This window comes from Hippoglossus hippoglossus, chromosome 20, assembly GCF_009819705.1.
Source record: "Hippoglossus hippoglossus isolate fHipHip1 chromosome 20, fHipHip1.pri, whole genome shotgun sequence".
Lineage (NCBI taxonomy): Eukaryota > Metazoa > Chordata > Actinopteri > Pleuronectiformes > Pleuronectidae > Hippoglossus > Hippoglossus hippoglossus.
The window spans coordinates 17,215,145-17,229,693 of NC_047170.1; the positions used below are offsets into that span (position 1 = coordinate 17,215,145).

Genomic DNA, 14,549 nt, shown 5'->3' on the forward strand with positions numbered 1-14,549 from the left:
CTGCCGGCCCGAGGACAAACACCGAGCACTGACGTGTCTTCCTCCTCGTCCTCACTGATTGACGGTAATTAAACGTAAAGCCGGTGTCCTGTTGCAAGCGTCCAAGACAACCTTAAAAGTTATGGAGCGGAGCATTTTAATTACAAAGAGGAGCACAGACGCCCCTTGTCTCCACGCCGGTCTTCTTATGGTTGATTTACGAGGATAAGCTCGACACCTCTGGAGCAATTAGTCAAAAGATTTGATGAAGTTATGAGTTTGTAATCAGAGCGTGCTGACTAATAGACCTGAGTCTTAAAGCTCTAATGTGTAGCTTGTGTCTGTGTTTCCATCGGTCTCTTAAGCTGTTTTCAGACATCAACTCTGGAAAATTGAGTCCAGACATTTTCCAGAGCTTGTCTCTCACATATGAAGTGACTCGTTCACAACAACAGGAAAATGGATTTATTCTCGTAAGTTTCTCCTTCCTTTAACATGACCCCCATACTCGGTCGTACTATTCTCACATGGGCTCACTTGGACATTTTCCAGACATTTTTACTTAGAGGTTGGCAGGAAAAGTTCTGGAAAACGTCCAGATTCCAGTGCACGTCTGAAAGCTGCTTTATCGTGACCCAGTTTAAGTAAACGGCGTCGGTCCACGGAGGACTGCCACACTTAGAGCCCGGTTGCTTTAAGGCTCCGTGCCTCATTTACTGCCACAGAGAGAAAAAGCAGGTTGGTGCATGAAAGAGAAACATCCACTGTTATATAACCTTACATTGTTACACATCATCTGAGAGAAGATTCTGTTATTATCCCTTTTCATCTTCTGTCTCCGCTGCCTCGTCTACTGCAGGGTGCGAGTTCTTTTATTTCCCAGAAAGCCTTTCAGCATCCCCTCTCTGCCCGGGTACTTGTTGCATGCGCTCGCTCTCAGAGGATGCTGCAGCAGCTGTGGTTGCAGGAGCAGTGAAACCAGCCCTTGAAATAATAGTAGGAATTGTGAGTCACAACCATTGACTGCACTCGGCTGAGGTGAAGAAACAGACATGTCTTCCTCTTCTGTTATTTATTCGGTGCATCATTGATTAGTGTCTGTGCAGCTGTGTGAGTCCAAAGATGCTTTTTGAACAAGTGGAAACAGTCGGGCCTTCGCCGCAGATGTTTCAGACAGATGTTTGCTGCTTGCATACGTCTCCATTGTATTCGATAGCCGTGTTAAATTTCCCTCAATGTGATGTGACGACACACAAACAAACATCAGGGCCTTGGAAATGCAGCAGTGTTTTTATTGGTCTCTTTGTACCGGACTGAAATATCTCAACAGCTGTTCCCATAAAATACTGTAGTCACAGTCATGGCTGACTGGTGTCCGCCCCTCACTCCTCCTGTAGCGCCACCATGAGGTTCACATTTGGGATTTTAAGTAAACTGACTTGGTAACTATTGAGATGGATCGTTTTAAAATCCATTCAATTTTTTTATATAAAATACTCTTGTTTATGTAGAATATATGATAATCACACGAAGACATTCACATTTAAACAAATGTTCCCAAAACCCTTAAAGTCCAAGCAGGTCTAAGGTTGTTAAAATCATATTATTATGACAATAGCATATGTTGTGTGCAGTGTTGTGTCTTTTTCCTGTTGTTGTGAACAACTCTGACCAAAAACATTTCCTGTTACATTGTTCGTATGTGAAAAACAATATCATTGCATTTCATGTCCAGGAATTTGTATGGCTCGTACCAGGAAACTACTAACAGCAATAAAGAAAGATTGGAATCATTCAAATTAAATGAACAATTTTATCAATGTTTGTATCTTACAACCTCAGGACAGGGTGGTTCAAGGAAGTAACTTTCAAAATAAATCAATTTTAACTGACTTTCCTGCACGTACACACGCACACGCACAACACACGCACACACACACACACACACACACAACAAGCCACCCATATTGGCTGTGGCAGACACTGGCATCAGGCCTGTTGCTTAGTAACCAGCACTGTGCTGGATGCTGGCACTGCTGTCCTCTCGGTGGACGGAGGAGAATTCAGAGACCACTATTGTTATGCTGTCGGGTGAAGACACACAGACAAACACACACATTTCCACAGACGCCCTTTACACAAACACCTGCAAAGTCAAAATACACAAAGTCGTCCCCCTTTGCACATAGAGAAACTTTCATGGATCTTTCTTTTTAAGCCTGTTGCACTTTATCCAGATAAAATTGGGCTCTAGTAAGCTCAGCTCACTTAATGAACCTCTTTGTTGTCTGTGTGTTCTTCTGCACACAGCTCCACAGGCGGATCTACCAGATGCAGGTGACGGTCCCGGCCTCAGGCCTCAACAGCTTCAACTACTCCTTCTCCTACCTCTGCCTCCCGGACGACAAGAACGTCTGCATCATTGATGACATCATCCGCGCCATGGAGGAGATCCAGTCAGCTCGCACCTCCAACATCTCCGCCCCGGTCCTGCGGTACCCGATCACGCAGCTGGCGGACGGGCGCCAGGCGTACATCGGACACCAGCTGGGCGGGGTGCAGGGGTGGGGTCCCAGCGGGGCGGTGCGAGGTCTGGGGACAGGGGGCAAAGGCGAAGGTGTGCGCTCTGCTCGGGCACTGCAGCTCACCTACTACCTCCAAGCCCGAGGCGGCCTCATGGACCGGGTGGCCGGCCAATGGGAGAAGGCCTTCTGTGCAGAGTTGCAGCACTTTGCGGCGTTGCACCCGAAGCTGGGGCTCTACCCCTCCACTTCCTCTTCTCTGAGGACAGACTTCCAGTTCTCGTCAGTGCTGGCACATCGCCCCCTGTTGGTCAGCTTGGGGGCGTGCGGCGTGTTGGCCGTCCTCTGCTGCTCTATGAGGGACTGTGTGAGGTCCAAACCCTGGTTGGGACTCCTGGCTTTGCTGTCAATCACACTGTCGGGCCTCACTGCTGCTGGGATACTGAACCTGACCGGGGCCACCTACAACTCCACGTACCTGGGGATCCCCTTTGTCATGCTGGGTGAGTTTCAAACGGATATATTTTCTGATGGTTAAACAACAAATAAATAAGCAACAACGACATAAAAGCAGAGAAAAATCACAGAAAAGCGAAGCTGCTACATGACAGACCGACTGTGGTTCTGTTTTTAAGTCCCAGACTGTCTGGGGTCTGCTCTCTCAGCACCTGTGACGGGTCCTGCAGATGCCAGCCTCAGGCTGAACGCCATTTCAAAGTCGACACATCATCAATGTGACTGACAAGTGGTTTAGTCGGTGAGGGGGAGGCCGGTTTTCTGACAGGGAGAGAAAGCTCAAACTGAAAAGGTTCTGAAAATCAAAGTGGTTGAGTTGGAGCCAATCCAGAGCAGAAGATTTTCCACTCTGTGCGTTGTTTGACTTTCAGAACAAAGTGATTTAAACGTTTTATAATTTGATGTTTCTATCTGCAGCAACATGACGAACTGGTTTGTGAATGCCGTCCAAACCGCTACAACCAGAATTGGACTCAGTAAAGCGCATTTTCACCAAAGGCACTAACTCTTAGTGTTAAATAAATTAAAAAAGCTTTAGCCCCATTTGCACCATTGTGCAGATCCAGGCTTAAATGAAATGAAATGGGTTTTTCCTATATAAAGATGGACATCTTCCCAAAAGTGAAGCCAAAGTGTCTCAATCACCTGGTGGCTGGCTGCAGTATAGGTCATAAATAGAAAATGAGGGATATTACTCAGGGATGGCTCCTAATTTTCAGTTTTTGCTTGGCAGTTGTATAAATGATGAATTGAGAAAGAAAATCACCAGGTTAAGTAAACATGGATGTTAACAATACAGATTTCTAAATATATATATATGTTTTAATTGGCTTTGTTTATATAAACTGCTTTTAAACAGCAGACAGAAGAAGTCATGATGCAGTAAATATAATATGATCAAACGAGGAGTAAAGTGAAAACGCATGTGAGGGAGTACAGGCAGTTTATCTCAACTGCATAAATACTACACACTGGGATGTGCTGTGCGTAGCTGCTAATACACACATGTAGTCTATACCATAATTACTGTGTAATGTGGAGGAGGAAAAGCTGCTGTTACAGGCTTAAAATAACCGTAGAGTGAACAGAGGAAACATGCGGAAAAGAGATGAAGAGGGGGGTTTGATGGAATATCACTCCAAACGGGGGCTGAGATACAGATTCTCTGAGCAGAAAATGAAGTTAGGAGGAAGACGAGCAGACGGGGACTGGGGTGGGGGGGTGGGGGGTTTCATAATGCCGGTGGGCAGAAAGAAAAAGGTGGGAGGAAGTGTGAGGAGAGGGAAAAAAAGACAAATGTGCTGGATTACTGTGAAAGATAAGAATAAGAGGAGGTCGTAAATGAAGATGTGTTTTAAGACTTATTAATTTGCAAAGCTGGTTCCAAACATAAATAGATGTTAATGTGGTGAATAGTAAACCGCAGCCAGGGTGGGGAATCCTTTTTCCTTCTGAGGGAGTCATAACTTAATTATTGAACACATATATCACACTATCCTCTCTAAAGTGAAGGCTGGAGCTGCTCAGGTTTGTGTCCGATGTCAAATGATAGTGATGATGATGCTACTCACAGCTGGTTTTTAGCCCAAATCGAGTTTTTCAATCAAAATCCTCACCCGGGGTGGAGCCGTGTATCGATCGCAAAGACAACAGTTCCTCCCTCGTATCAAACTCTGCAGTGATCCCACGTACAAAGATGACTCGTTGGGCTGTGTTTGTTGCATCTGTTGTTTCATCACAGGCCAGAGACAATTCCGAGTTGCATGTTTTTTGTATTTATGAATTGCCTCACAAGGCAGATCCAACTCTTTTGCACACGCACGCGCGCAAGAGATCTGCAGACTTTCTCGGCTGCACCCACGCCCGAAGTGTTGTTATGTTAAGCCTCTGCTAAGGTGTTAAGTGTTTTGCCATGGCGAGGTCAATAGAGAGAGAGAGGGGGAGGGAGGGGGAGGTACTTGTGTCACTGGTGACTCACAGGTGCCATGGCAACCACCGACGAGGCAACCATTAAAAACCATCTGCTTCATGCATATTAACACGTATGTGCCTGCACATGAGAGTGGACGTCTTTACATGAGATGTCGACCGACAAATGGGAATTGACGTTTCCAGATGTTACCTGGTTAGAAGCTGTAAATCTGTATATTCATCAAAGCATAGTTTTCAAAATGTTTAGCTTTATTCATGTAGAACTGGGAATAAGTTGTATTACTATGCTGCTGCTGCTGCAATGGTTAAAATCCTCAAAGTCAGGAGAAAACAGCATTTCCATGGTGGGTAACTTCTGTTGTTTCACATATTTACAGTTGCGGTGTGACATATAAAGAACAGGCTCAGTTCCACTTCCACTTCCTTGTGCTACGTAGAACGAGGCCAAAAGGGATCAATCAAAAGAAATGTAGAAAAAGAAATCGGGTTGGTTGGAAATAAGCTTGGATTTATAGCGCTGTGGTTTCTGAGGAACAACTTTGATTTTGAGGATTTATTTTTTCTTGTTATTCCCACAAAACCACTGTGTGCTTTGGAGAGAAATGTTGAACATTGAGGTTAGCGTAGCATCAGTTAGGGACGTGTGTAGAATCAAGCAGCAGCTACTCTTCAAGGAAATGCACAGCTGCCTTTAACAAATCTTTTAGTTGTTATTTAAAGCTGCATTTATAGTTTTTTTTTGGTGCAACAAGTCGGAAACACAACACTGACATATCATCACATGTCAGGAAGCAGGTGCTGGGTTTACGCATCCATCTAAGTACGAGTTACTCCAGTGTGTGAGTCAATGAGCTTAAAGAATCAAAAATGCTTGTTAGCTCTGAGGGAAACTGCCAAGTCATGGACCTTTGCATTGAGTTTTCGCTGCGTGACTCCATTTAACGTAAGGAGATGATTTTCTACGTCCAAAGTGCTTGTCGGATGGCTTCGGAAATTCGTTTCACCCGTCTCTTTCCCAGTGATGGATTAGGATAATCTCTTTAACTCTAATTCTATCAGCTCCTGTTATAAAAATATTGATTATGTGCAGATTTAAATTTATAAATACATAAAAGTCACCCTTGAGTAATTTCGTCTGGGTACATCTGTAATAAAGCACAACCCTCCGATATAAATCCTCCATCTCTCTTTCTGTTTCCCGTCAGGTCACGGGCTCTTCGGCTCCTTCGAGATGCTGTCGTCGTGGAGACGGACACGGGAGGACCAGCACGTGAAGGAGCGCGTGGCGAGCGTCTTCGAGGACGTCATGCTGCGGTTCTCCAGCTCCACCATGCTCCACCTGATGACCCTGGGCCTGGCCGCCTCGCCGCTCACCAACATGGAGGCCGTCAGACTGTTCTGCCGCACCGCCGCCTTAGCCGTCACCATCAGCTATGTTTACATGTTGTCCTTCTACAGCTCCTGCCTGGTGTTCACCGGCTACTTAGAGACAGGATACCGACATGGCTGCTTCTGCCGGAGAGTCCCCAAACCGGACCGGCTGGACTCTAAACCGGCCTGGTACAGGTGTCTGATGTACACCCGCTACCAGGACGAGACTCAAACCACCAACGCACCACACGGGGTCGCACACAGTCACACTCACCCACCGAATCCCAACCTGACGCACACACACGCAAACACGCACCCTCACACCGGAAACAACCATAACTCACACGGACACGAACATGTGGAAAACGCCACGCACGTACACCCGCCCTCTCACGTCTCTCACACACAGTCCACGGTCAGCGCAGAGCCTCATCCTCAGGACTCTCACCTTTTGCTGGGGTGCGTGAGGCGTTGCTATGGAGACTGGATCACAAACACTTACGTCAAACCCTTTGTGGTTCTGCTGTACCTGGTTTACATCTCCTTTGGATTGATGGGCTTTCTGCAGGTGAAGCGCACGCACGCACGCACGCACGCACGCACGCACGCACGCACACACACACACACACACACACATACACACACACACATACACACACACACACACAGACACACACACACACACCATCAGAAATGTTCTGCTCAGTCTGACACTAACACTTTCTGTCGTCAACAGGTGACGCAGGGTTCGGACCCCAGTGCGCTGGTTGCCATGGATACAACGACAGTATTGTACACCCGTGCCCAGCAGCGATATTTCAGCTCGTACTCCCCCGTCATTGGATTTTATATCTACGAAAGCGCCCCCTACTGGAATGCCTCAGTGCAGCGGGACCTGCTGGAATACGCCAAAGGCTTCCAGAGAATCAGCTGGCTGGAGGCGTACCTGAACTACCTGTCGGACCGCAACCAGTCCACCAGCCAGCCGCGGGAAAACTTTACCCACACACTCCGCCACGCCTTCCTCCACGAGCCGCAGTTCGCCCACTTCGCAGACGACATCATATTTGCCGAGCGCGGTCAGGGCGAGGAGCCGGACGTGGCCGCGTCGAGGATCTTCCTGGTGGCCAAGACGACGGAGAACAAGCGTGAGGAGATGTCAGTGCTGCTGGACACGCTGCGGCGCTTGTCACTGACCTCGCGCGTTCGCTTCCTAATCTTCAACCCCTCCTTTGTCTACCTGGACCGCTACGCTGCAGCGGTGAGCTCCCCCCTCAGACACTCACTGCTGGCGGTGCTCTTCCTGTTGGGTCTGTCCTCGCTGGCCGTCGTGGAGCCGCTGGTCTCCGTCTGGCTGGGCCTCACCCTGCTCTCCGTGCAGTTCGGCGTGCTGGGCTTCATGACCTTATGGGGCGTGGAGCTGGATTGCATGTCCGTGTTGTGTCTGATCTCGGCGTTGGGACACTCGGCGGACTGCAGCGGGCCCCTCCTCTGTGGCTTTGCCTCGGGCCGGGGCGAGAGCAGGACTCGCTGGGTGAGAGTGGCGCTGGAGAGACACGGAGTTCCCTCTCTACAGACGCTCATCTGCTACAGCGCCGCCCTGGTGCCTGTTGGCTCCGTGCGGTCCAACCTCACACATACACTGTTCCGCTGCCTCACCCTCACGGCCGGATGCTCGGCGCTGCACACGCTGGCGTTCCTGCCCACCCTCCTCACCTTCCTGCCCCCCTCCAAGACCCAGGGCCAAGGGCCTGGAGGAGAGGGGCCGAGACAGGAGGTGGAGTGCGTGGAAATGAACGACAGCACACGAGTGGTTGACCAGATCACCACAGTCTGATCATACGGTGGTGTTGTGTTTTCAGGCCCCTGGTTGCCATGGTGACTGGTGAGCGGTTGATTGTAGTAGCCGCCATGCACACTGCAGACAAGAATGAAGAGAGGAAGAAAGGAGGAGGAAGAATAGAGTGTGAAGGTCGAGAGAGAAGTGAAGGAGAGTAGGAGGCCAGTAAAACAACAGACAGGTTTCCAGCGCAGTGTATCCATGGTTACCTGCTTGTTGCTAGCGCTGTGTGGCATGTTAATGAGGCTTGTTTTCTTAAGTAGCCAATCAGGAGTCGAGGATCGGCTGAGGCCAGGCCCCTGGATGTGACCCCACGACAGAGAAAGTGTTGCACTTTTCGCTCGTCTCCAAAACTTTGCTTTGTATCCGATCACATTGTTTGGCTCCTGCTTTCTGTCCACATTATCAAGTTGCACAAGTTCAGCTACAACGACATGAGGCAATCATCTGTATAACTCCAGTATTTCTACTTTAATTCTGGACAAATAAAATCAAATGAAGGAAACTTGGTCTTCAGCTGTGATGTTTTGAACAATCTTGTATTTTTGGATGAAAAGGTGTTTTGTCTAAATCATTTATTGCGTTTTTAATGATTCTAATGAGATTTTATTTGATTTTCATGAAATATGTGTCACATACGAACATCCTGCCGTCACCACCTATACTTGACGTGGATTGGTTTGTAGATGGGCGTGCGTCTGACATCGGCAACTTTTTAATAAATAAAATTAATAAACCTACTGTAACATGATGCTATTACTACCAGCAACATTAACGTTGTGTAAACACAATGGAAACAATCCTACGAGACACTTCCTATTCTTTTTCTTCTTCTATTATTTAATGATTTCTCAACTTCCTGCAACTGGTCCAAAAGTCCGAACTTTCCCAAAAGAGTGTGTTTTCTCAGTGCAAACAAAGCAAATCATGGGTCAGTTTGATGCGAAGTGAGGCCACCTCTTCAGGTCAGATGAAATCTTGGTGCGTAGGTCCGGACTGGAGCCTGGGGCGCTTTTCACACCTCTTATTTTGGTTGCGACACCAAACAGGCAAGTCAGAAGGTCCGGACCAAACAACATGGGTGTGAAATTGCCCTGAAACCATCATTACTCCAGATTCTTTAGTCCAAAGCGACTCGCAGCAACTAAATCGGAGCGAGAGCTATGGATCTCATCCAAAACTGGGAAAGCATCCAATCAGAACATTGCTGACAAACCAAAAAACCACAGCATAATTACAAGAAGCTCGTTTAAAAAATGCAAAATCATCAATACAATGTTATTATTTTTCGATTCTTTTCTCCATCCAGATGTGAAGATACAGATGGACGTGTTATTCACCGTGTATGTTTGATCAATGAGTTTGTGGTGACACACTTTGCCTCAGCGCTGTAAATTCATTAGCTTGTTTTAATGGTTTGAGGAACCAACAACCGATGGAAGTGCTGTTCTCTTTCATCCTCCTGTGAATGTCGCCCCCTGAAGCGAAGGAGCTTGTTGCCCTTTTTCTTCCTGAATGCGTCTCGGTGGCTGAAGGTCTGTGTGTGGGAGCGCTCGCTATTGTTGATCCACGCTCCTCCCTGACACTCGGCTGAATGAAAGTATTGTTCAGGCTCTAAGCAGGCGTCACAGCCTGATGGTTTTCTTTAAGAGCACGTGTGTGAGCTTCAAGGTGAAGGGATCACCAGCTGTGGGCTGCATCACCCTTGGTTCTTATACAGGGCTGATGCAGCTCTTTATAAATATAATCCACACACAGAGTCGGCTGCTCTACTGTGAGAAAAACATGAACTTTCTGTGCTTTTTGGAAAACGTCTTCATTGCACAACGAGCTGTGACAAAAGAATTCCAGGCCGTGAAGTAATCGGGAAGTGTTCTTTAACTAGCAATCTTGAACTAATGACCCTTTGGTTCAAACTAATGATTGAGCCCTCAGGCGAGAAACAGGATTGAGAAACCACTGACACCTCCCACGCGCTGTCACTCCTGTTCCCTGCTGCGTCCACTGTTTGGTTTCACAAGTACAGTCGTAGAGATGGATCGTGAGACAACAGGCCTCTGGGTGCAGCACGGAACAGACACGTGAAAGGTCACCGCATCGGAACAAGACACCCGGACGGAAAGGGACACAAAGTGACTACAAATGACATCCTGCGTGTCTGTTGTTGTTGTATTAAGTGTCTTTGTGGCTGTTTGTCAACTCTCTGTCTTCATTTTGTGTGTGCTTGTCCTTGTCTCCTTGCGTCTCCTTTGGCTCACTTGAAAAAAATTCCTTCCAATTCTGGCCTCAGGAGGCACATATGCAAATCTATAATGTGCTCTGACAAAGCGTCACCTTTTCTGGATTGTATCGCTGCAACCAAACCGCAATGAGTTTGAATAATTTGCCGTCTGCCCCTGACACGCTCACACGCACGCTGACGACGAACTCGCCCAGAAGTGCTGCGTCACCGGAGAAGAGCGGCAACGTGCAACGATCTGATACTGTTTTGTCATCCCTCAGTAAAAATGAACAAAGGCTGATACTTGAGCCCCAGTGGAACAAACAGGAACCACTGTAGTCTTCATCGCCCCCTTGTGGCAGCAAGATGGTCAACACCTCAAATATCCAGTCGCCTTCTCACCACACATACTCACACAGTCGTGTCCTCTTCAGCTAAACCTAACATTTAACACATGTCATCTAGAAATGTAATGATTTACAGACTCCTGTCCCCATAAGGAAAACAAACCACCTTTATTAGACTGGGTAAACTCATGTCGGTCCCCACAACATCAGTAAAACTCTGTCCCGCTCATACAGACATTAGGCTGCAGGAAGGTTAAAAACACACTCTGATTTGAAGAGTCACTCTGAGGCTGCTCTCGTCTTGTTCGGTTTCATTTCACGTCCAACGTCAGGTTCCATTCCTCAAATTCACAGCCCGGCCACCTGCGTGTGGGAGCGTGTGTGTGTGTGTGTGTGTGTGTGTGTGTGTGTGTGTGTGTGTGTGTGTGTGTGTGAGTAAGACACAGAACAAGAAGCAGAAGACGTTCAGCCAGTTTGTCGACATTGAATTCCACATTTCATACTCTATTGTGCCATTTCTTTTTTATTTTAGTTTTGTACAATCTGCTGCTCATCTCCATCACCGTGCTTTTTTCTCACAGACACACAAACACTCATGCACGCACACACACACACACACACACACACACATTAACACATTAACACACATTAACACACATCAGATACAGGCTAATACCCTGTCCGGGAACTCTCTGACCCTGCATCCTGTAAAACCTGAAACAGAAACACACTCAACATTTGTCCAACTTAGTTCATTGTCATTATGTGTCTGTCTCGTCCCTCCTCCCTCTCCTCTGTGGAGGTGTGTCATTATTACTTCTACCGTCTACCCACGGGCAGAAATCACATTTCAGAAATCCTGAGTTCACGACTTGACACGCCGCAGAGGGACGGCGAGGTACATGTGAGGAAAGAGACGAGGGAAGAAGGGAAGAGGAAGCATCACCAGGAAAGACAAGAAGGAGAGGAAGACAGAGAGAGATATCTTGGCACTTTTGGACTTATGAAAGGCGGATGAACATGAAGACAGGAGGGATGGAGGGACCAGAGCCATGTGTGATGACAAGTCCTCCTCCATAAGACTCATATATATATCAGACACATACGTATAAACACTGAGGATGCATCTAAAAAGCATCAGGTAAGAAATTGAAAGACTTCTTTCACACTTATTTAGAAAATACTCTTGAGTTTGAGAACTTATCAACCTCACACTGGGCCTGTGTATTCTTGGTGGTCCTGGGAAGTTCAGTTCAGAGTTTGCTGCGATTTAGAAACTAGATAATAAAAATGTAATACACAAGTGGCCGGCGCTCTGTAGCCGTTAGTCGGCCTGCGTGTCTTCAGTGTGCGGACAGAGTTCAACATGTCTTCTTCTGCGTCCTCGGATAAACTACAGCAGCGGTCGGTCGATCAAACCTCGGGTCATAAATCGGACTGACATGCGATGAGTGCTGATCTCCGTCATGGCAACAACATCCACTTTATCACTTCCTGTTCGGCAATTTCTCTTCAAAGCAAAGGCACAACGATTGCTTTGTTGCTGCAGTGTTTTATATCGAATTAAATTCAAATTTGGGTTTGAAGATTGTGTCGTTTGTTTAACAATGAATGAAAGAATAACAGCTGTTCAGAAAATCATTGAAATGTATTTATAAATCACACACGTAAATAATAATAAAGCAGAAATCTTCACAGCAGATAAACCGGGTAGGATGACCACAACGTTTTCTAACTTCACTCTGCACCATAAACTGTTTATAAAAAGCTCTGGTTACATTTGAGCACGACTCATAATTCTGAAGAAGAGAACACAACATAACAAACACACAGGTTTAGGAGGGACACTGCTGCATCTTAATATTTAATCTTTTGAACACACAATATAACACATTAAAGGTTGTGTATTTGTTTAAGTAACCACGGTAAAGAAGTGGCTCTGCGGAGGTTCCTGGAAAGACAAAGAACAATTCAAGAAATGTGTCTGAGCAGTTTTCTTTCACATTTTTCTTGGACATTTTTCTTGGAAAGTCAGACTGTGGGAACAGAAGTTAAAAAAAGACAATGACTGTGGGGTCTCGCCGTGAGGCTTCGACAGGCAAGTAGGGTTTCTTTTTCTGAGGCGACACACAGAACACACAATAATCACAGGCAAACATACAGCTCTGTCCCAACCGCAGAGCAATTAGGATGTTTGCTGATGTTACTCGACACCTGTGTCGGTTTCAAATCAAGCAAAGACAAAAAACAACCTAATGTCTGATTTAAACTTAAATCTGCAGCACTGACTCTGACTTTAATTCACGTTGTATGAAATGAGCGACACAGTTGTTGAGTCATTTTATGGGTCAACAGAATCACAAGTATCAGATTACTTGTATATGTGTATAATTTAACGCGTGTGCTGCTGCATCCTGCAGCCAACAAAACCCTGTGTGTTGGCATTTGTTTTTAATCCTGTGGAACTGCAGACACTCCCTGCATTGCAATTAAATCATGACGTGTATAAATGGAAATGCAAATATTCCCTTAATGGTTTTAATGACCCATTTACTTTAATTAACGTGCAGGGCTGAGGGTGTGGTTACGGTAAGAGAACAAGGCTGAAGAAACAGTATGTTTGTACCAACAGTATAACCATTTGAATAAATCATTGGTCAGCCAATTACCTGAAGAAGAAACTAATGCAGCGAGGACACGAGACAATTAGCTTTGATCTTTTTATGGAGATTATAAAAATAAAGGACCTATGAGTAAAGTTATGAGGAAATCATCATCTAAATTCTTTGTTAGGTTATTACATTACATGGAGTAGTATGATGGGAAGGGATTTAATTTATCTTTGTACTTATTGAGCTCTGATCGTTGTGTAACATTATTTTTTTGAAACCCAATGCAAGTTATCACGCGGCTCTGTGGTTCCCCTCAGCTGTGCAGAGCCTTTTAGCACATTTCAGCTCATTGTTTTTAGTTCTACGTGTCACAACTTTACCTTTTACTGCACCTTTGGTTCAGTTTCTTTGCCTTTATCAGCATTTATCAGCTGGAGAGACATTAAATTCCCTCAGGAGGAGGAGACCAAAACAAAGCTAAAAGGAGAGTTTATAATGATGACAAGACCAAAGACACAACTCCAAATGAGTTCAAGTTCATAATCAGGTATAATGTTTTTCTGCATCTGCTGTTTGATGTGTAATAAGACAGCATTAGCCATAATAACTTAATATATCATGGTTGTGGTATCAGCTGCTGTGGAGAAATCAAAACAAAGATGAAAACGGTCAAAGAGTCAAAGTTGTTTCTGTATTTTCCTTGTTGAATTTCCCTTTTTCCGCATCTACGTGACGAAGCCTTCTACGTATTGTATTCTCCTGGATCATATCTAAGGGTTATAGGCGTAAACTGAAGTGTATCAACCACATAGTCACACGCAACAATAACCTGTAACTTATAAAGGTGTGAATTTAGCGAGCTGTAACCCAATCTGCTGAGTCCAGCCCTGCCCTGCAGCTCATCCCCCGCCGCAGACAAAGCCACAGATACAATTAGATCGTTTTAGTTTACCAGCTCTGAAGGAGAATTCCTGTGAAATCTCAGAGCTGGAACATACACTGTAATCATATCCAGAATAACATAAGCTACACGCAACGACAGGGACAGGAACACGGGAAGCGGAAGCTGGCACACACACACACACACACACACAGAGTCCCATTTTGTGGTCAACCAAAACCGAACGCTGGAAATTAAATTTGAATATTTGGCTGAGTGGTGGAAAGAGAAAGAACCTCGTCTCATCTAATTTGAATTTATGTAAAAAT

At 45.9% G+C, this 14,549-nt stretch overlaps 2 protein-coding genes across 2 annotated transcripts in view; both read left to right on the plus strand.

Annotated features, from left to right (window-relative positions):
* The window catches only part of ptchd1 (patched domain containing 1), a 10,705-nt gene extending 2,040 nt beyond the window's left edge, over window positions 1-8,665 (plus strand). Inside the window, exons 3-5 of the mRNA XM_034572941.1 lie at window positions 2,290-3,004; window positions 6,155-6,888; window positions 7,057-8,665. Coding sequence (XP_034428832.1) covers window positions 2,290-3,004; window positions 6,155-6,888; window positions 7,057-8,157 — 2,550 coding nt within the window. The 3' untranslated portion in view covers window positions 8,158-8,665. The remainder of the gene's footprint in view (window positions 1-2,289; window positions 3,005-6,154; window positions 6,889-7,056) is intronic.
* A 3,013-nt stretch (window positions 8,666-11,678) lies between these two features.
* Window positions 11,679-14,549, plus strand: part of LOC117754266 (mucin-3A) — a gene marked incomplete at its 3' end in the record, with an annotated part of 30,477 nt that continues 27,606 nt past the window's right edge. The window contains exon 1 of the mRNA XM_034573093.1: window positions 11,679-11,869. Coding sequence (XP_034428984.1) covers window positions 11,850-11,869 — 20 coding nt within the window. The remainder of the gene's footprint in view (window positions 11,870-14,549) is intronic.